This window comes from Aotus nancymaae, unplaced genomic scaffold (genome assembly GCF_030222135.1).
Source record: "Aotus nancymaae isolate 86718 unplaced genomic scaffold, 86718_ANA_hifiasm-v0.15.2.pri h1tg000029l, whole genome shotgun sequence".
Lineage (NCBI taxonomy): Eukaryota > Metazoa > Chordata > Mammalia > Primates > Aotidae > Aotus > Aotus nancymaae.
In genome coordinates this window covers 71,704,852-71,728,910 of record NW_026988442.1, presented here as the reverse complement: position 1 = coordinate 71,728,910, position 24,059 = coordinate 71,704,852, and the positions used below count along the sequence as shown (strand labels likewise).

The 24,059-nt window shown below is 32.4% G+C and overlaps 1 protein-coding gene across 1 annotated transcript in view; it reads right to left on the bottom strand.

Moving 5' to 3' along the window:
- Positions 1-24,059, bottom strand: part of LRP1B (LDL receptor related protein 1B) — a 1,560,879-nt gene that overhangs the window by 5,544 nt on the left and 1,531,276 nt on the right. The window contains exons 88-90 of the mRNA XM_064382912.1: positions 9,173-9,249; positions 1,575-1,665; positions 244-388 (exon numbers count right to left, since the gene is read on the bottom strand). Coding sequence (XP_064238982.1) covers positions 244-388; positions 1,575-1,665; positions 9,173-9,249 — 313 coding nt within the window. The remainder of the gene's footprint in view (positions 1-243; positions 389-1,574; positions 1,666-9,172; positions 9,250-24,059) is intronic.

Genomic DNA, 24,059 nt, shown 5'->3' with positions numbered 1-24,059 from the left:
TTTATAAATGAACTAAGTAAATAAATAGATGTTTCTAAGATGTGTTATGCTAACTTGCAGCTTCAGGTGAATGCAGTCCATAATTGTACTTTCTCTTTAGAAGAGGCTATATTATTCAACACATACAAAAGTACTTTATTCTAACTTCGGATAACAGAAAAACTTGGTGAAATTCAGAACCATAAAACAGAGATAAGACTAAGAATGTCAGTGCTCACTGCCCATTATCTTAAGACATATTACCTTTGTTGGGTCTATCATAAAGCCAGGATCTAAAAGACCTCCATCGTTGTGATCGTGATCTACCTCATACATGTTATAAGATGGATTGCCAATTTCTACATTTATTCCTCCATTGATAATAGGTTGTCTTCTAATTGTTTTTGTCCTAGAATAGATGAACATCAATATTTGTGAGTTTTGTATAAATATCACAACCAAGCTTTATAAAATTATCATATTTATAGATTTACTGACTTATTTTGAAATAAATTGACTAAATTACATTTGTCAAGTAACAGGGGAACAAAAAGTAGTATTTTGATAGGCCATTTTCCCGATTGTTTTAACTTAATAAAAATACACTGGAAATAAATACATCCTAAATCACTAATACCATATCATTTGAAATTGAATATTTACCAATCAATTATCTTTTTAAATTCTAATTTTTCTCCTTCTTTCTGAAAACTATCCCAACAAAATAGTGATAAAGAAACTCTAAAATAGATTGTTTTCAATCACTAAGTCACATGACTCGAATTTTGTTTTACATTATTCAGATACTAACTCAAAAGCCCTCAGTTTTTAAAATTATTTAGTTAAGGCTGAGGGGTAGAAGTGCAAGTTTGTTACATGGTTATATTGCACAGTGTTGAAGTCTAGACTTTTAGTGTGTCCGTCACCCAAATAACGTACACTGTACCCATTAGGTAATTTCTCATTATCCACTTCACTTTCATTCCCCACCCTTCTAAATCTCCAATAGCTATCACCCTATACTCTATGTCCATATGTACACATTATTTCACGTTGATTTATAAATGAGCACATGTGGCTCTTATCTTTCTGTAGACAATCTATTCCTCTAGATCTGTAAGTGCATTTTCAAATAAATTGAAATGATACTTCTAGTGAGATATAAAGTGAATCAATGCACTATTTGTGAATGAAATGTTCAAATTGGAGATGTACATCATATGCATATCAGTATCACTGTATTAACATTACTAATCATACACATTAATATAAAAAAGCGCTCCTCAGAGACTCTTGCTGTTTCAAGGAAAAACAACTGCAAATGTAAAATTCTACTTAACTTCTCAATAATATGATCTTCTGTTAGTTTTGCTAGAATATTTAAATGGACCATTCCATTAACATAACATGGGAGAAGATTTGTCTAATTTATAATCACTTAAAATAAAAGAGAGGTATAAAACGATTTGAAAAACATAGTATTTTGCAACTGAAATAACGAAATCCTGTTTTAAAAAATAAAATATATATATATGTTTTTGCACCTAGTTGTGTGCTTTATTCACTGACTGCTAATCTAGAACATTGTATCTTACCTTCTTTTTCTTTTACAAAGCACTAAACCAATTACTAAGGTGGTTATCAAAGTCACCAAGAGGACGAGAGGCACAATGATGGCAATGCTTCCTGGAAAATAAATGAGTGAATAGATGAAGAAATAAATAAAATGAAGTAAAAATTGATACAACTAAATACTTCATTGCACCAAATTACATTGATAAAACAAAAATAAGCTTATCCAAAATGTTTAAATTTCTGGTTTATAATTATGCTATTGGAAAATTGCTCTCCTCTTAAATACTTGATCTGCTGAAAATGCTTCTTTAGATACCATTCATTTATGTGTTGCATTTAAATATCTTGAGATGAGAGATCTGAGTTTTCTGTCAGTCTGAGTTTAGTGCTTCCTATCACACACATTTACTCTCAATGATGCAAATTTATGCTAGTATGTCTTTTTAAATCAACTATGACTGAATAAATATTTACACAGTTTCACTGAGTACATTCCCACCTTTAGTTTTGTTCCTTCAGCTATCCAAACTTTCTGGTCATGGGTCTATGTGGCAGAAGGAGTATCAGTGTTTGATTAGGATGGACGTTGGCGTAAATATTGGTTTTACAATTTACTTGAAATGAGACCTTAAGTAGGTTCCTTAAATACTTTGAGGCTCATGCTCTTCAACAGTAAAACAGAGACAAAAACACCTACCACAAAGGGCAGTTAGCTTGATTCCGCAAAATTAGGGGGCAAAAGGGTTCTCTTTCTCAAGTTCTAGTTCCTGAATGGTTTTAGCAAACCATATTTTGGGAGCTTGGCTTATGTGGCAAATGTCAATTATTTTCCTTTCTTCCATATATATGAGAATGGTCTTGGGTACTAGCACTAACAAAATAAATCTTCAAAAGTGGTCAGTGAAATTTAGTCCTTATTTATATACATCTGAGCACAGGGAAGTAGTAAAATGGAGGAGACTTTGTTTTCCATTTATATAATAGTTTTTTTAGTCAGTGAGTAGGCAGATAAAAATAGCCCATTGCTAACAATGTGACCCACTGGAGAATACACCGAAATGCCATTTATTGTAGGAAGAAAACTGAATACAGAGTTGCCTGATAACAGGAAAGTATGAAGTAGCTAATGTTAACTTTTCTTACTGAAAAATGTCTAGTACACATGAAACAAAGGCTTTTGTCTACTTTGAATAGACCTCTGGTTGATATAATCAAGTCAACTTAATCACTGGTTAACCTAAGAAACAAAGCAGCCCAACAACTAATTAAAATTTCACATGGAGATCTGGAATGGATTAAGAATAGAACACTACAAATTCTTAAAGTATATGAATTTTTCCTGCAAATACATGTGCATGTGAAAGTATCAAGGTAGAGATTAATGGTGATATTATGCACAATAACCGGCCACTTAGAACTTTATTATAAATATATAGATCTGTTTTAATAGTTTTATAGCCAGAGGACATCTGGGTGAGATAATTCATACTAGAGATCACTTGCCAAAATACCAAAAAGCCTTCATTAAGAAAATTTCATGTATAAGATAAGTATCTAATTTAGAACTTTGAGAAATAACCTGTGTAAAATAACCAAATAACCATCTCTTCTAGCCACTTCTTTAGACACTTTCTAAAATGTTAAGTGTCATTTTGTTTCTTCATGTAGTTATGAGAACTTAGTGTGTTTGATATTACTATATTATCTCCTTGGTTTTGGGAATGTGAACTTTATATGCATCTGTAATTTATTAGCAATTAATGAAAGTAGAGAATCTGACACCTTGGATGGTAATTAACATTTGTTCACAAGTTTTAAATACCAGCGAACAGCTTGCTTTCTTCATAAACTATGACTTCAGCTGATTGATCATGACTTTACCAATACATTGACTTCATTTTTTTCCCCTAAAATTTGTGTAAAATTGGTGGGTGTAAAATACCTATCAACATAATTTTAAAGTATATAAAATTTATTTTCTCTCAACGCAATTATAAAATATCTTTTAAAATCAATTTTACTTGTTCTACAGTTTGACATTCCTCTGAGGTAGAAAGCTGTTAATTAACTATGATAGAAAACAAAGAGTTTCTTTTTTTCCCCATCACAGATGGCAGTTACAATCCCATATATTACAGCACTGTGTTTAAGAGGCTAGACTTCTGATATGTTTATGTAACCAATCATGGTAACTACTATAATGCCTAATATCACTGATAAATAATGCAGGGTAGAAGGTTGGCAAGTTTTTTTTAATTTTTAATTTTTATAAAATAGTTTTTATTGCTGGAAACCACAGATATTGTTAAAATTGTATTATAATAATAAGTATTTTTCCTGGTAGTATATATGGCAGTAAATTTCATACTGTAAATAAAATGACTAAAGCCCTATTGCAGGTTATTTTTTTAACAGTGCATTGTTAGTGGATTATTAGAAACTGATTGAAAAATATACACTCAGTACTTACTAAGGGTAGAGAGAATATCTGAAGTTTCTCATAAAAAATAGAGCAAGTCTTTTTTTGCAACATGGTTCTGAAGCCTCATTATGCAGTATTTTTCCATTAGAAGAAAGAACTGTATTTTTAAAGTGCTGTGTTGAAGAGCCCTTTTCCATAGAAGAGCTGGTACAGCATAGCAGTTGAGATAATGGACTCTGGAGCCAGGCTACCTCTATTCAAATCTCAATTTTACTATTTATTACCAACATATGCTTAGGCTTATTAATTATATTTGTCTCAGCTTATTCATCTATAATATTGGTATCATCATTACTAGCCATCACATAGTGTTATAGGTAGGATTATGCCAATCATAGAAAGTCCTACATACACTCTTAATACACAATCAAAATATATGTTCTCATAGCACTCTATGCAGGCTTTTATTTTGCACTTTTCACAATACATTGTATCAATTTGTTTTTGAGATCTTTGAGGGCACAATCTGTTTCTCTTTGTTCTGCAAATAGTGCAGTTCTTAGGATATCACAGGGTCTACACATTCAATTCTTATTTAGCAAGTATATCTTAAGTGCTTGCAATGCTCCAGACCCTCAATATATACTCTGTTTCACACTGAGGATTAAAATGACCCTTCTCTCATGTTGCTTGATGTGTAACAGAAGGTGACAAACAAACGGGTTCATTCACTATAGTAGCATGAATACTGTATTAGGGAAGTATGCATTCTTCTGGGAATATAAAGGAGGTACATCCAACTAGATCTGGGCTGGAGGATGACTAGTGTGTTTCTGAGGCTTTAGGAGCAAGTCTTCAGCAGTCTGTGAAGAGACTTTAAAGGCCAAGAGGATTAAGACTAAGGAAAAACAGTTGGGCTAGACACTGCTGGAAGGAGATGTGGCTGCAATGGAAAGCAGAGGTGAGATTATGGAGTATGTAAGCCATATAAATCAGATGGGCAATTGTACTATCGTTTTTTAAAGATAATGTTGAAGAAAATTTAGGAAGTAACATCTACTGAATATATTGTTTGATTCAACTTAGGAACGAAAGAGTAGGCTTAAGAATGGAACTTAAGTGATGATTCAGTAGCCATGTGGATTGGCTCAAGTCTCAGCTGAAGCATCACCACCTTTCAGTCATCCATACGGACAGAAGGGGAAACACAGTGTAAGAAAATGACTGTGGGTAGGGGGCAGTGAAGAGATCATATGGGGACTGAACCTGAGATCTCTGTGGAATATACATGATATAGATACAGATATATCAAGCAAGCAGTGAGATATATGTCTCAAACTTAGGAGATAAATCAATATTGAGCATAGGAATTTGGGGGAAATAAACAGAGTTGATAAATCATGTCAAGAATCTATGTCTCGGCAAGGAGAGTATATCCAGAAGAAGAGTGTCTAGTGATAAACAGATACTAAATTAACCAGACAGAATAGAAAGGAAATAATGTCACAAAGAAGACAGAGTTGCTTCAAAAGAGGTAGGAGAGAAGCCAGAAGTGTTCAGTCTCATGAAGTTCAGAGGAAGAGAGCATTTTATTTACCAATCAAATTTACAGTAGAATAATATTAGCATAAATTATATAATTACAATGACTTCCTTGGACATATTGGTCTATACCCTATTCTTAAGTTTATGTTTACAGATGTGTATAAATGCGAAGTATATGTATTGGTTGAAATTAGCATGCTCTCTCTTAAGCATTTTGGTACACTGTAATGTTAAAAGTTATAAAGAAAATATGTTCCCAACTTAGTAAAGGTGATCCAGTCATCTTCAAGAGTCTGCCTATCATTTTCGTCCTGGATCTCTAACTTCAGTTTGTACTGCTCTCCCCCTTGTCCTCGAAGCCAGCACGCTGGTCTTCTTTCAGTCTGCTGGACATGTGCAACTCTTTGTTGCTCCACAGTTGTACCTGCTGTTCCTTATTCTTGTGCCTTGATCCTCAAGTCTCAGCTGAAGAGGTATCACCACCTCAGAGTAATAACTCCCGGCCTTACTTTTCCCGTGACATTCTCTGTCTTTGCCCTTTTTGTCTTTTTTGGTTTTGCTTCCTTCACAGACCAATAAAAACTCACAGTTACTTTATACATTTGAATATTTCCTTTTTTATTTGCTTCCTTGTTTTATTGCTGTTAACTCCATTAGAACCTCAGCTTCGTAAGAAGAGGCACTGTCTGACCTCCTCACTGTCCTGTCTCTGGGATCTAGTGCAGTACTTGACACTTAGCAGAGACTTGATAAACATTTCCTTTGGGAGAAGTGGAAAGAAGACATTCTTTTCTTGCATTTTTCAGTTATATTTCTATGTTTGCAAATGTATAAATTCTGGTATCATATAACCAGTTTATTTTAGTATTAAAACATAATAGATGATATAAAAATGATAAAGACAAAGTAGAAAAAGAGATACAATGACCCCCTAACAGATACCTTGCCCCTATTGTCATATAGTAAAATATAGCATCTCTACATTACTGCACCACAAATGCTGAGTATATTTTTATATTTCATAATTTCAGCAGATACAACAAATAGCACAATTGAAACATTGAGCATTCAATGCTCAATTTTATGTGAATTTTAAAATTTTATGTAAATTTAAAATAGAAGTATTCAATGAATATTTTATCATCCTGACTTCAAAGCTCTTGAAAATATCTTCAGAAGAGTCAGACTGGATTTTTAAAATGGAACCTGAGCACCAAGCCCTAGATAATAGATCTGCCTAATTCCACAAGCTGCTTTTAGATACTTCAAACATCGAGCGTCAGTAAACATCACTACCACTATTCAGAGATGATTATGAAAGCCATGCACAAATCAGAAGGTGAATGTTTGTGTAAATTGAGGGTAATTAGGCAGACAGAGGCAGTGTATTCTGGATTATGCCAATCAAGGCCCAATGATGATGGAAATGAAGATTTGAAAACACATTTCTAAAGTTTAATCTTTCTTATTGGGCAGATGACTTCTGCTCAAGTTTGGAGAAGGTTTGACAACCATTCAAAACAACTAAATTTTACCCAAAAGAATACAGGTAATCATATTTGGTGGGAAAGGTCAGTTTAACTACCTTTTCCCTTCTTTCAGAGCTACTGAGGCAAGTTTCTCTAAGCATAAATGTCTGATGATAGGCATCTAATAGAGTCATTATTTGGTCAGGTTTCTCAAGTCGGTGATAACTTGACATTTATGTAGCTAATAGCCCTTTCAAAATGCACTAATACTTCTATTAAATTTCATGACTTTAAATCAGTGATGGGAGAAAGAGCTTCAGTGTCATTGGAAAAGGGTTACAACTATTAGCAACTCTTTCCCCTATTTGATGTTCTTTACTTTAGCACTGTTGCATGTAATTAAAACCAGTTCCTTACATTTGCCCATGCAAATCACTGGAGACCCCACTCTCTAACAGAAGCACCTGGAGCATTCTAGCTCCAAACCATTTTCCAAACACCAAACATTTCCTTTGTGGATGGTGCTTACACAAAATTTCCAAATTCAATACACATTCTATGCTATTTCTTGTCAGCGAGTTTTTTAAAATTTTTTAAACTGATTTTGATCCTCGAAAAGGCTGGGTATCTTCTTTATATTTGATCATTGAGAAACCACCATCACAAAGGCTAAAGCATCTTTTCAATTCCCAGTTTATAAATGCACCATGCTCTACAGGTTGATAACTTCAAATGCATTTCTTTAATTAAAAATGCTCTTAATGATTGTTTTCAACTGGTTCATAAAATTATATATAAATTAGTATGCCTCCAGAGTTATTACTGGTAGCATATTTGAGCCCTAAATCCTGGGAAGAGAGATAAAGTATTTTTTCTTTTTTCTTTTGCGTATCAAATTGGGCAAGACACATTTTGCCAACTCTAAACTTTTATCAACCAATTCCCCAAATCCCAGTGTGCTAATCCTACAATTCTATGCTCATTGCTTCCCTGAGGCCTCTCCTTTCCCTGACCTAAGGAGAGCACACAAATTCTAAGATCAACTGAAAATGCTCCATAACGAAAAATCACTCATCTTACCTTTCCAAATTTAAATATTCTTGCCCAGACTGTTTATTATAGACCTATTTTCCATTTTTCAAAGATGTCTAGGCTTATTAATAAACCCAAATGAATCTCTAAATTAGCAAAATTTGGACAATGATATCAAAACTGTCTGGGGGCAGAGACAACAAACAGGAATGTCAGCAAACAAGGAACACCTGCTTCTAGGGTTCAAAAATAATATATTTTATACATTAATAGTCTTTTTCCTTTTTCACTAACTCTGAAAGAGTATGCTTTTTGCTTGTTTTTATGAAATCCTTCCCACCAGCAGTAAAGGACTAGGGAAAAATTGCTAAGGTAAACAATCTTCCTTTAAGGATATTACATTTTCCTTTGCAAATTGATTAACATGAAACAGACATTAGAGATTTTTCAAAGGTTTTTCCCTCATGCTCAGATTAATGACAGTATGTGTGAATTTCAGACATTTATTTTGAAGGACTTTATAACATCATTTCAGGTCATCTGAAACCATACACAGACACACAATGATGACGTAGACACACCTGACCCTAAGACTATGGCTGCATGAAAAAGATTAGCAAAAATGTTGATCTATATTTTAACATACTTCAAACCAATACTTTAAAGATAGAGAAACAGTAAATCAACTTAGATCTTTATTAAGAATTGCTTGTTAACTTACTTCTCTTTCAGACTAAGCACTAAAATCTGCATTTACCCCCATGGCACATTGAAATGCATTCCAAGACAATACACTTTGCTCTAATTAAAACATGGAATTATTTTTCTTCCTGAAGCATTATCACATCCATTGTGATATCTGCAACTTTTGCAGCTGATTTTGAAGGAAATACTTATATTAGGTTAGCAGATGTGATTCTGAAAACTTCCCAAATTTGAGATAAACTCTCCCAGCCTAAAAGAACATATACATCCTGGATCCTGTAATTAGATGTGAGCTCAGTGCTTCCTCTTTCAAAAACACCTGATAGCAGTGAATTTCTTATAACATTCCATGAAGAAGACTTTCTAAGATTCACCTCTCAATAATGACATAAAAATGATTTGTATGCAATGTACATTATCCAAAATATTAATCTGAGAAACTTACTTGTGCTGATATGATGAGACTTGCTGCTTTTTGGGGCTGGCCTTTCACACTGTGTGCCTGACCAGTTGGTGGAGCATCTAAAAATATCCAAACAACAACAAAATAGATCAGTGAATAACAAAGCCCACAAGTCTGCTAATGCAGTAATTTTAACCAAATGAAATGTTATAGGAGCCAGGCATTACAAATTCATGAAAATTAGGTAGGGATTTCTGCTAATTTCTTGCATGTTGTTAGTATGCTGTGTGTAACTTTCATTGGACTTTATTTGTTAAAATACTTTTTAAAATTTAGGTTTATAGTCATTTTACTTATTCTGCGTTAAACTTAAAATTGACACATTTCATAACAGTATTAAAATCTTGATGAATTGGAACTTAATTTGAGAGTTATGGAAAACTACAAGTGGCCACTTACAAAAATTGAGTTTGCATATTAAGCAAATCCTTCTGTAAGTTTCTGTGATTTGTTTTTCTGGTTGTTCTAAGTCCAAAGTGGAACTAACTACCAAAAGGCCAATAGTCGTCTGTCTCATGGTTCAAGTTGTAGAGTTTTTACTCTCCTAACCAGAGATAACAAAATATAGTGCTTTCCCATTTTAATCACACTTCTATTAATGTGAAGTCAAGAGAATGTGCCCAAATTTTTGTTGGGAGAAATTGTTTTCCCATGTAAGTACTACGACACTATGATAAGAAGTAGTAGAAAACAAGAATAATAGATCTGATGAAAAGTTATTATTTCAACAGAAATTACAACTATGAAATTAGCTAGTTGCATCAAAATAAATGCTGGAACAGTTTTAGTTGTGTTTAAGCAATGTCTATTGGCTAACATAAGATGCCTCTGTGCATCTGTCACAGGAAATCCACAGAGAAACAATTTAATTGGCTTCAGTTCTTAGTTAAAATGACTGTCAAATACCACCATATCAAGAATAGCCGTACACAATAAAAAAACAGCTTCCAGAATCATTCTAAGTGAATCATTCTGAGCATGGTGGGCCTAACTAAATAGCTGCAATTTCAATGTTTCTGTCAATTCTTGGATAGCCAATTTTGATATCTGAGGCTTCTTCATGAACTGAGCTTCTATGATGCCACACGAATTATTTGTGATAGTCATAAAAACAGTATTGGCTGTCCTAAATCATGGGCAAATTCTCACAAAATCATTATTGCTGACAAAGTCAAATAATAAACATAAAAATATGTTTCAAATAACCATATATAAACTTGAACATAAATTGGCAATGAGGTTACTGTTAGATAAAAGAGTTATTTAATTAATAATGATAAATTTAAAATTATGATTATGGAGCATGATTTAAATGAAAATTAATAAATTATTAATATTATAATTCAGGTCATGACTCATGCATTAGCCCAATTTTTGTTGCTACATTATAAAAAGCTTAAACATTATATAATTTTCTATACATCATGTTTATTATAAACCATAATGCAAGTAAATTATTAACATAGATAAATACATTTAAGGCTAAGTCTACGACTCTGTATTACTAAAGTGAAGTAATAAAATGAGCATATTTTCAAATTATTAGAATAAAGTGAACAACAAGTGAAATCATTGTGTTTTTTTCTTTTTAATTTGTAGTATTTGCAGATGAATAATCTAGAAAAAGGTTCCAATTCTTCATATATTTTAATCATTGACCAGTCCACACATAGTTCAAAATAATATATTTGGGAACATTTTGCAACCATGTTTTTGGAGTGAATTCTGATTGTGAAATGCTTTTTGTGTTATGTAGCTTTACATCTGTCAAATCTTTCTAATTTACCCCAAGAACATTTCATATTCTCCACAGAAAACCTAATGCTGACTGCTTAGTTATTTCACTGTATATTAATAGCTGTTGTGGACAAGTCTACATGTGTGCAATTATTTTGAATTATTGCTAGAAATATCAAAATTTACTTTTCATGTTATCTCATTTAAAAGAAAAAAAAAAACTAAATCAGGTTCAGCTTAGATAAGATAAATGACCCAAGGTATATTTTATTGTGTTACTAAGAAAAGAACCTCTGGGGCTTGTCATTACACTTTCTGAAAAGTTTTGAAGTCAGAATGTGGAATTGCTTGGGAATTAGAAGATTAAATGCTACCTGACCATATTATGTTCTGACATGAACATCATGTAGTTTTAATAATTTATAAAGTAATTATATTTTGAGATCTCCAGATTAGCAGAGATTTTTAAATAAAGAGGATAAGGATAGTGTGATTCTTATTCCAAACTCTAGAATTATTTAAGTAGCACAGGTATTTGTTAATATTACAGTATAATTATGTAATTTATCCATGGCTTTGAATCCAGTATTTATGATAGATAAAAGAAGTCACCTGCTAGTGGTCATAATCCTCTTCTCTTTTAAATTGTGGGAGCTCATTTAAATTCATAATCTTTACAGAATACTTTTCTTATTATATATTGGAAAAAACTCTCAAAGACTGTACTGGAGAAATAATTAATTTTAAGAGTTATGCATCTTAATGTGCTGATGATCACTTTGCCATTCTCCTTATACTCCTTGCAAAATAATGTTTTATGGCCAGAGATAAAATATGTTCCACTGTTCTGCATTCATCTCAGTCTTAAAAAAATTCTCTTTTGAGTTATTAAATAGAAATCATTATTCTTGTTGCCTACCTTACAAAATTATAACTTAAGGCATTTGCTGCTGCACAAGTTCCTCCAGCGGTTGATTTAGGACCAAGTATTTTTGCCATCTTTATAGCAATCCATAAATCTTCATACTCTAAGTGGACTACAATGATCAAAGCCATTAATGGCAGAGGATTTAAGAAATACAATATGTGGAGATCATCAAAATTTCCTGTCCAATTCCCCACTAAATTATTTGCATAGCCATGCTGAATATAATTTCTCTGGTATCTATCTCTTTTTTTATTACTCAAGCAAAATCGATAGTCCATACTCTGGTCATCTTTAATCTGTACTATTGAAATACACTGTTCCTTGCTATTCATCTGGGGACAATTATCTTCATGTAAGCCCTGCATGTCCCCCCTAGGCAACCTTTTCTTATTTTTTCTTCTCATCACAGCAAACAGCTCTGTATCATTCATGTTAAAATTGCAGATGTTTCCCACTGCCCTTAACCTTAGGACAATGAGAATCAGCTTCATCTTATGTGCTGATCACTAAAGGACTGTAAATGATTTAACGTTTTAAACAATTCCATGAATTTTAACTAAGCATCATTGGATCAGGAATAGATGGATGGATAGATAGATAGGTAGATAAACAGATACTTATTGACTATTCAAATAATTGTTTATCCTTCCTTCTTTACATCATCAAATGAAGGTACTGCTCTTAGCAGTTTCCTGCTGTCAATAGCTGCATGGTAAAGGGTATTGACTTAACATTCTTTTTTTTTTTTTTTGAGACTGAGTTTCGCTCTTGTTACCCAGGCTGGAGTGCAACGGCGCGATCTCGGCTCACCACAGCCTCCGCCTCCTGGGTTCAAGCAATTCTCCTGCCTCAGCCTCCTGAGTAGCTGGGATTACAGGCACGCGCCACCATGCCCAGCTAATTTTTTGTATTTTTAGTAGAGACGGGGCTTCACCATGTTGACCAGAATTGTCTCGATCTCTTGACCTCGTGATCCACCCGCCTTGGCCTCACAAAGTGCTGGGATTACAGGCGTGAGCCACCGCGCCCGGCCTGACTTAACGTTCCTTAACTTTTCTTTTTTCCTAGGCCATTGACACTGGGAAAAAAAATAAGATTAATACTAAATTATTTCCTTAATCTTATTATTCCACTTCCACAATAGTTGTGTTATATGCTCTTAATTACAGTATGTTTTATGGTATTCTCTTTATGTTCTAGGCTAGAATAATGATTATGAAAAATGGGAAATGTTAAAATTCAGATTCTGAGGCCCCACATATTCCTTAAGCAACTTGGGATTGTGGCCAGCATTCTTCATTTTAACAAGGCGAATCTGATGCAAATAATTCACAAGTCACCCTTCAAGAAATATTTGATATACATCATATTACCATATTTTCATAGGCTTTGTTCTTATGCCAAATATTCATTATTTATTATTAGAATGAGAATAATATACAAGCCCAGCATATTTACTCAAAAGATGAAATAAACTAAATAGAAGCTCCCTACACAGTACCTGGAGTGGGCTTATTTATTTATTGTCATTCTCATCTGCATGTTACTGTATGAAACACATGGTTAGTTAATTTGTCGTGTCCCTGAGCAGTCTGTGCAATTTTGTGTAGCTACAATATTTTTTGTTTCAATTATAATTTTCTGTGGCATAGGGGAATAACTTTGTATAAAATCAACAGTGTACAGATACTACTAGGAAGCACAATCAACACTTTTAGAATATCAAAATAAGCTTGGCTTTTATAAGGGGACAAAATATAATCTTTAAAATGAAAGTTATTACATATAGGGGACAAAATATAATCTATAAAATGAATGTTATTACATTTAGTAGCATAACTGTGAGATATATTTAAACTCTTAAATAATAACTCTGAAATAGTAATTATTACAAAGAGAATAAAATGAGATATAAAACACTGAAGGTATATTAAAATCTTTAGATATTGTCTTTTCTGTAACAATGATCAATTTATATGAACTGCTCTTGTCATTTTGCAGAAATGTGGTCTAGAGCCATCCACTTTGGGAGAACTTCAAAATAACATAATGAGATTAATATCTGCTCTCTCTTTTCATCAAATTTAAAGGTCATGGGACTCTTCCAACCACAATGAAATTCAAAGGTGAACCTTAAAGCAATTTAAAATTGAATTTCTCCTCTTATATATATGTGCAAGGTTGCCCTTATTAGCCATGATGATGGAGGCATTCAGAAAGAAAAATGTTTTAATATACCCTTTTCTTTCTCTACACGGGGAAAATAAAAAGTGACACAAAGGGATTAAAGAAAGTTTGGAAAAATTGTTTATGGTGGCACGCATGTCTTAATGCTCTTAAAATCTCATTCAATAAAAATTAAAATATGATTACAGGTTATGAAGCAATTTATGCCAAAGTATTTTCATACAGCAAGGAAAATCAGAAAAACTCAAAGTTACATGCAAAATACTTTTTTTCTGATTAACTCATCAATTATCTCACCACCAAAATTACACTATTTTGGTGGTGAGAATATAACTACCTTTATATAATATTTCTAACTTGAAATGTCCACTCTCTCTGTATTCTCCGTGTCTTTTATACCCACTTCTCTGGCAGATAGTAGCACTGTAAGATGCAAAAAAGCAGAAAACCAAAAACCCTAGCATTTTGGGACAGATACTTACTTATTCATCTGCTTAACTTTACTTTAAGATCTTTCCATCTGTTATTGTTTTGCAACAAAGATCAAATTACTGTAGGTAATTTTTAAATTCTTAGATAAAATTATTTCATGTATACATAAGGATTCTTAATTTTTATAACGTGTTTAAAAATGTTCTATCTCAACATTCATGTGAAATGTTCCATGAAGTTCAGTTAATATTTACTAAACTTTATACAAGATCCTAGTACAGGTACTTTCACATAAAAATATACTCATATCTAACTTCTATTAGAATCCTATGAGTGTATATTATACACTGTATGAAATGAGGAATTTTATGTTCAAATAATCCACCCAAAGAAGCAGAAATAAGTAGTAGCAGAAATAAAATGTGGCATTATTATTTAATCATTGTTTTAGACAGCAATGCCATGATTCTTTTAATTCAGTACATAAGTAGGAAAAAATGCCTTCCCTTACTTTCTCATGCCCAGAAGAGTACAGACTCTTAATTTAAATATAAAAATATTATTTTAAAAAATGAATTTATTTCCATTGTAAAAGTGTAAGAATTACCACACTGCCTTGGACCTGTGGTCAGCTATGCCTAATAACCTGTCTCTGGCAGTGGCAGTGAGGGACATATTAATAACCTTCTTGAAATTAACTTCACAGTTTTGTGGAGTTCCAAAATACTATAGATGCATCCAATATATCTTTAAAGATCTATCATTTATAAATCCATCTTAAATGTATACACATTAAATATACCCTTATTATGTCTCAATTCATACAATTTTGAACACCTACAGCTAGATACATATTTCATTCATTTCCTATTTTTTCAATAGATGCTTTAGCGCTATAATTTCTATTTATTTAATACTGTTCTCAATCCAAATTTGACTGTTATGTTTTAAATGACAATAGCTAGGTGTTACTTTGCGTTATTTTATTCAAATAGCCTAAGGTAGTATTTTAAATTTATTTGTATTGTAATAAATTTACGTGATTCAACTCTATAATAATACACTATCATGCCTAGTTTGTTGTTGTTGTTGTTTTAGTAATTGTTTTTTGAGACAGAGTGTTGCTCTGTTGCCCAGGCTGGAGTGCAGTGGCACAATCTTGGCTCACTGCAACCTCTGCCTCCAAGGTTGAAGTGATTCTCTTGCCTCAGCCTCCGAGTAGCTGAGACTACAAGCACGTGCCACCATGCCCAGCTAATTTTTGTATTTTCAGTAGAGATGGAGTTTCACCATATTGGCCAGGCTGGTCTTCAATGCCTGACCTTGTGATCCGCCGGCCTTGGCCTACCAAAGTGCTGGGATTACAGGTGTGAGCCACCACACCTGGTCTATGATGCTTCGTTTTAAACTATTACATTAAATGTTTGTTAACTAATACTGATAAGATTGGTAAGTCAAACCTAATCAAGAACTCTTTCTGACTAAATTCTCTCAATATTAAAATGATTGTTTTATTTTAATACAAAATTGACATATTCATACTTTAACTGAATATGTCATTTCTCCTTTTACTTTACCACATTAACAAGAGTTTGAATATGTCATTTCTCTCTTTACTTTACAACATTAACACTTCTCAGAAATCAAGAATTCAAATAATGTCAAATAATGTAGTAAAGTAAAAAGAGAAATGATATATTCAATAAAGTGTTTATGGAACTAATAATTTAGGAAAAGGTAAAAATTAATGAGAAGTTTCTGTTGAAGAGGTGGCCATGAAAAAAATGCAATTAATAAAATGGATGTTTAAAGGTAATTCATTCTAAGAAGGAGAAACATAAAGAGAGGATAAAATTTAGTTTACCAAGAAATGATTCATAAAAGGAAGTTTGTTAAGTTTGGGTGATTTAAGTTAGAAATGTTTGAACATAAAATGTTGTGCAGTAAGCTTGAGCAGAAGGGGTCACGGAAGTATTAAAGATGACTAAATATATATTTTAAACAATAAAATATCCAGTGACAGAAAACTTTTATCATCTAGACATTCCAGAGAAAATTTTACTGAAAGCTGATCAAGAAGACATAGGTATTTTTTAGAGTGAGTAGACAATTTCTGTTTAACTGAATACATTACTTACATCAACTAAAAAGGAAAAAGAACAATCATAACATTAATATTAGGTAATATGGTAGATGTAATTGAAGACATAAATATAGGCCATTATATTAGAAACAGTGGTTACAATTCTATAGCTAAATGTGGGAAGAAAAAAATGAATATTCCACTGCGATACCAGTGGAATGTTCCCCAAGGTAAAGGCCAATTCCAAAATTGGTTTAAAAATACAAAGCCCTGGTGGGAAATCTCAATGCTTAGTGCCATGCAGACAAAGCAGCTAGCTTGCTACCTAAATATTTTATATTTTAGCATAAAGTGAGAGTAAGCAATCAAGATTTTTTTCTACAAAAACCCAACAAAGACCCTTCGTATTTCTTAGAATTTCAGAGGTACACAGTGATGAGACACGAAATTATAAAGGCGATGTCTGGCATATTCAACTGCAGTTATTAAGCACTGTTAAAAGTATATGTATCTTATACAAATTTAGGGTAATAGGAGGATATCAGGAGGTGTTATTACAAGGTTTTGAGTATGTGACTGTCTTAACTAGTGCTATATCTAATTCTAATTCTCTGAAAATATTCAATTCACTTTCAGTTGCAGTGCTCAGGTGTTGAAATACTGATGTTAGCTACTTGAATACTTTAGAGTCTGAAACATTGGGAAATGAATAAGACAAAAAAATGGTGATCATCTTTTTGGTGGTTCAGCATAGTCCTTGTTCTAGTTCCAAGATTTCTTAATAATCCTTACATAGCTCCCTAAATGTAACACCAAAGCTTTCTAGAGCATCAAAATTTATAATCTATAAAGGGACTTTGTATTAGTGTCAGTTTCAACTACTCAATTACTAGCAGTTAGCCTTCTTCAAGATCTAGAAACTGTACTCTCAAAATATTTTTTAAATTTGTAATTGTTTAAAAATAATGCAATCAAAAATTTGAAATAAACTGAGATAAAATGAGAAAGATTTGTTAAAATCAAGATTCAATATGAATTAACAAATTTGTCTATCCTGTATAAACGCTAATTCATCATAAAACTCTTACCAGATTTGTTTAACATTTATAGGAAGATGTTGCAGACAGAAATTGCTGAAAGCTTAAGACAAAATTACGCTTTCACACACATTTCTTTCCTAATCCCAGTTTAAGATTACTTTTCTTATAACCAAAGTGAGAAGGTTTAAGCAGGCAATGTCCTAAAAATTGATTCAGGAAGTAGAGACAAATGTCTTCACTAAATCTAAAATGCTACAAAATATTACCATAGTATTTTACATTACAGAGAAAACTACTATTTGGGGTCAGTCATAAATATCTTTACATATTTGATCAATGTACAATCACAAATACACTATATTTTATTTTTTGATTTCTCTACTTATATATGCATTCGTAAATATCTAAAGGTATCTTTGTCTATGACTATACTAGACTATGATTTACCTAAAGGTCAAGATTATTGATTATTCATCTTTGTATTCCCTCATTTCTTGAACAGTATCCAGTAAATACTCAATAGATATGTTTGGCTGATCAATATATTTGCTGTTTGACAAAATGAATAGAAGAATGCGTGAAAACATGGAAGAGGCATAGTTGAATACACAGGAACATACGTACATACATAGAAGTTTATAGGAACACACATACATATGTAGAAGTCTCATATATGTGTGCATTCCCTATTCTGCAAAGAATATATAGCGCCATTCATAAGAACATGCTTTCACATAATTATCAATCAGCCATTTCTCACTGAAAGGAATGTTAATCAACTATGGGACATTCTTTACATATAAGACCAGAGAAAATAATATTTAAATTATATTCCTTCTTCCTTTCATCCACTCATTCTTTAATTCATTAATTCTTCCATTTTTAAATGAGATTATTACATTCTAGTACTTGGGCATATGTAAATTATGTTCATTCAGTCATGTAAATTGTGTGCCATTCAGTTCCTGTCCCAGGATAACAAAAATTTAATTATAGAGGTGTTTGACCGGTGGGCACTTTAATATGAAACCGTATTTTATATAAAAAAAATATATACATATAATCATATGTAATTTAATTCCATCAATTCATTTAATAAAGACAAAATAATTTAAAATGATTATTTTAAGTATAAGTTCTGGTATGGATGACACAAATAGTGCATGCGAATTTTGAAATTAGCCAGACCTGAGTTGAAATGTAGGCTCCTCTTTTTACAAAAGAATTATCTTCAACCAAGTCACCTCATTTCAGATTACTCATTTCTAATAACAAGAGAGAGTAATACTTCCTGCTTGCATCACACATTGCACTCAGATCTAGCCTGTTTTAACCTTGGTTTTCCCCTTAAATCTACTTCCTTTCCTCTTTTACAGTTTTGACTTTTCTATTTTGTATGGCTTCCTCTCACCACCTCACATCTTTATCTCTTTCTTCCTTCTTTCTTTTCTTTTTCTTTTTGTAATGCAATAAAACTCAGCAAAAAAAAAAAAAGAAAAAAGAAAACAAATTCAGCTCTTTTGAGAGAATTAAGAGACAAAATGCACATAAAATTTATATCATCTGGGTTAGTTTAACTCAGCCAATAAACAATATTATGAATATTAAATTTAAAAAGTGTATATGGCACACCAATATCAATATAATTGTAATGTCTCATTTTATTCTCAACAGAAAAAAATAGGGTTAAGTTCCTCTACTCCTTTAACACGATGGCTTTTTCTGCTATCATTCTAATGTAAAAAAAGGAGAAATAAAATATTTCCCTAAATGATGATAACATTAGCAATTATTAATCTATTTTTTATTCTTAAGCAAATGTAGCTGGTAAGTGTATGATTCTAATTCTTGTCTAGGAATTGTATAAAGTTAATTTGGGATCAAGTGCTAGGTTGAAGGTTAATTAATCTAATTTTATTGACTTGTTTAAGCATGAAACATAAGCCTGAAATAAACCTTTGTATAAGCAACTGAAACTTGAAGTTGTTTGTTTACAGCAATAAAATCTAAGAAAGCGGTCTAATAAAGACTAAGTAATTTAAATGAATAAACAGTAAAAAATTACACAAATAAAATAATATAATGTATTGGGTTTGGTTTCTTTGGATACTCTGACCTACTGATTACATTTAAGGCCAATAATGTGTCACAAAATCATGGGAAAATAATGATTGCTGGAGAGCTGCATGATAATAGCTGCCCAATACACAACAATGTAATTATTCTTCATTAAACAGTGCCACTGTGCCTCAAAGCACAAACTAGAGTTTAAACTGGGACAGAAAAATGTGATACCTGTTTTCCTTTTGTTCCCCATGGCACAACTAGCATGGTGAAAGCTAAAGCAAGCTACAACCTGATACCCAGAATCATAAAGGACAGACACTGATGTGACAGATTTTCTTGGCATTTACTGCTCCAAAAGACATGCACATTCCAGATTTTATTCTTTGAAAATATGCCAAGGGGGAGAAAGCAAATCAGGGACATGTAATGACCTGACTTTTAAAATGTGGACAACACCAGCTGCTGAAGTTGAATTGCTCAATATCCCTGCTGAAAAGTTGTGGTCTGTTTGAAATCACTCATGACAATTTCCTTGGGTTCTTCTTAGGCATTCTCTAAGGGGCCTCTAGGTCATGGGTCCACATGGAGGAGTGCTACTCAGCCTGACAGCAGGACCAGTGAAGAGCAAATTGTTCAGCCTCCTTTCTGCAAGGCCAATATTTTAAGGAACCAGGGTCATAATTAGCCATCACGATATAGAGGAAAAATTCCCACTTTTCTAAAACTTGTGACAGAAACAGAACTCATTATCTTCCTCCCAAATGCCTTTCAGCAAAGGCTTCTCCAATACCTGTGCATTTTCTTATGTATTACTCACCTTAAGGACTTGGAAAAATACTGCTGAACACTTAGTAAAATAATTAGATTGAAACAATCACAAAAGCAAAGAATGTGACAAAGTGCTTAATTCAGATCACTCTCTAAATGAATGTCCCTTTGGTACTTACGTATTCACCTTGCATCCTTCTGCCTTAAAAAATTTACTCTAAAAATATTTAAAAATGCTAGTTCCTACGTATGTTTTCTCAGGTAACTGAGGGAGGATGCCCTAAATAGAACTTAAGCTGGCTTTACATATTATAGTCCCCTTCTCAGTCACTATTACTGTCACTGTCATTGCACTACTAACCTTTTGTTTATGCCAAATTTTACCTAATTTTCAGTAACAAACACATTTAAAAAATACTCCTTTTTATTGCTTGGACCCCTAGAAGTTCAAATTATAGCAAGTTCTGGTTATTTCGTATCTAGTCTATTACAATGCTTTGAAAATTTTCATTTCATGTGTTTACTATGTTGAGGACAATATTCTATGTTCTTTATATATATTACATTTTTTAATTCTCAAAACAATCTAAAGAGATAGATGTGATTAGCAATTTCCATATTAAGATGAGAAAAGAGATACAGGGTAGAACAATTGAGCAAGCAAAACAAAGTACAGCCCTGATATATACAGTCCTCCATACTGTTTTATGTGCCTTGTTTGCCATTAAACCCACTAGCCATTTTTTAATTGAAAAATCTTTGTCTTCCTTTCACTGCAAATTAGGATTCATTATGAAATCTATTTTTTTCAAAACTGCGGGATCTTTTTCTATCAGATTATCATGTCATTAAGACTTTTCTAAGACATACATATAATTGTGACACTGCTCATATTTCAAATGTTATCAGTGTTCCCATACTGCTATAGAATGAATTTCAAACTCCAGCTAAGCATACCATATTCCTGAGAATTATTTCATGGTCTAATGTTATTGTCCAACACTATTCCACTAGCACCATTTATCTTACACCATTCAAATTCCTGAAACACATACTCATCTTTCTCCTTGCCTCATCTTTTTCCTCAAATAGACTCAGAGGTGCCAAATGACAGGGGATATACCAGACTCTCCTCTTATGCTCCATCTTTTTTTGAGAGACAATCACAAAGTAAAAACACACAGACCTCAAACAAAAGGTAAAGAGAAGAGAAAATGAAATAAATCAAATTTTTACTAGTAAGTTAAGATGGTGTATTAAGCCTATCTAGTTCTTCACTTAGAGATATTTAGTGTGAGTTTGAGAACACTCAGGAAACATCACACAATAGATTTAGAAAGCATCATGGAGATGTGAAAGCGGACCAAAAATCATGGTAAAATGAATCATTTTTCTATTATTTTCTGACTCTCCATTCTTTGAAAATTTATTAAAGAAGGAAGATGTGTTATTATTATGATGATAGAATGATGAGTATATCATAAGCTGCCATATCCCATAGTGCAATACAGGAATTAACACATTAACTATTTAACAATATTCATTCAGGACATATTACATGGATAATACATGCTACCTGTTGGGGTAAAATTGATAAATCAGAAATAGCCTCTTACTTGAAGGAATTTACAACCTGATAGAAAGAGACATCTAAATTTAAAGGGGGCATGGAAAAGAACAGCGAGAATTCCCAGGCAAATTTTATAAAAATATGTTTCATGTCCACAGATGAGAGGTCTATTGTAGCCACAAAATATGGACTATCATTGAGTAATGTGATAAATGTAAAAACCCACATATGGGTGCATCCGCGCATGTGCACACACACACACACACAGATGATGAGAGAGAGATGATTTTATGAAAAACCATTTTCCCCAGGGAGAGAAACAAAAAAAAGATGTTCATATAAATCTAACTAAAAAAAAAAAAAAAAAGACAGATACAGGCAAAATGCTCACAGCAAGTTATTTTTAGCGTTTGTTTTAAATGAAGAAGCAAAGCATAAAAACTAACAGTGCTATCTTGTTTCTGACCACATGGAGAATTGTTTTCACTATAGGCAAGAAACAATAATATATATTATAAGAAGTGTCCTGAAGTTTTGCCATCCTGCCATTTCAAAAACACGGCGTATCTAAACTGATGGGATTTCAGAAGCAATGTAATAGTAAAGTTAGGTCTTTTTGGTTCTCCCTTTTTTGACATTTCAAATAATTTTAAAACATTGTATTTTCTTCTGTTTTTGAAAGATAATATTAATTATATAAAAAACTCTCTTTACAAATTAAATATAACCCAAATTCCAGCAATAAGAGATGTCGTTGTTTCCTTTTTGATTTACTGTAATACCTTTTTCTGTATATGTACATGTGTATTATATATAGATATACACATTTGTCATTATATGTGTGTATATATATAAACATATGCATTGTGTGTGTATATATACTTTTTTATAAGATAGGGTCATGTACTTTATATATATTACATTTTTAGCCACAATTTTGTGGTGACTGTTCCTACTTTTGTATTTATTGCTTTGTATTTGTTTCTGGGACTAAAATCCCTTGCCCTATACAGCCAGATGACCCATTCCCACATTTCCTTAAGGTCTTTACTCAAATATCATCATCTCAGGAAGGCTTTCACTGGCAATCTTAAAATCGTATTTCAAATCTCCCCTCAAAACTCCATCTCTCTTTTCTGCTGTAGTGTGCTCTTAACAGCTCTTAACATTATTAAAATACTTAAAAATATTGTAAATATTTATTTTCTTTATTTTTCTGTCTCCACCCTCTTAGAGATGAAGTTCCACAAAATCATTTTTTTTGTCTGTTTTGTTCACCAATATGTCCTCTAGTGCATAGGATAGTGTCTGGTATATAGTAGGTGCTCAGTAAATACTTGTTGATGAATAGATATGAGAAGAGGATATTGGCAGTATTTTTTTTTTTTAATCTCGCCAGGCAATGTATGAACAAAGTAAAGGACAGAAAGCTGAGATTCTAATTCTTATAATCTGTGAGTCTACTGGCATAGGGATTTATAATAATAAAGAAGTATAAAGGATGATTCTCTCTTCTGTAGTCGGGCATAATTTAGGCTACTTATATACATAGATATACACTACCATATTATTTTAGAACATGAGGGAAATAAAGCATAAAATTATAAAGGAAAATTAAGCAGAAATATGTATTTTTGACTCAGGAATTTTATGATTCGTTCCTCAGTGTTAACAACAGTGTTAACAATAGGTTTTCTGTTACTCATTAATTTTGTTGCTAGTAACAATCTTTGTCTTCTCATCATCTTCCTAAGTATTTCAGATAAATTTTGGAAAAATTTGTATCTGGGACTCTGACTCTGAAACAAGCTGAAACCAGTTTTTAGATGAAGTCCAAATAGAACTCACATTTAAATATATGAACGTCACAGTTTTTTAGTATTTTAGTGAACAATTAGTCCAAATCCATTATTTTACAGACAGGAGAAATGAGATACACAGAGAGGATGTAACTTGTCCAAGGAGTCAGTAAGTTTAAATCTGTAACTTTGGACATAATATTTCTTATTCTGAGTATTTGTTCCAGAAAACTAATGATATGAGTACACGGACATTTA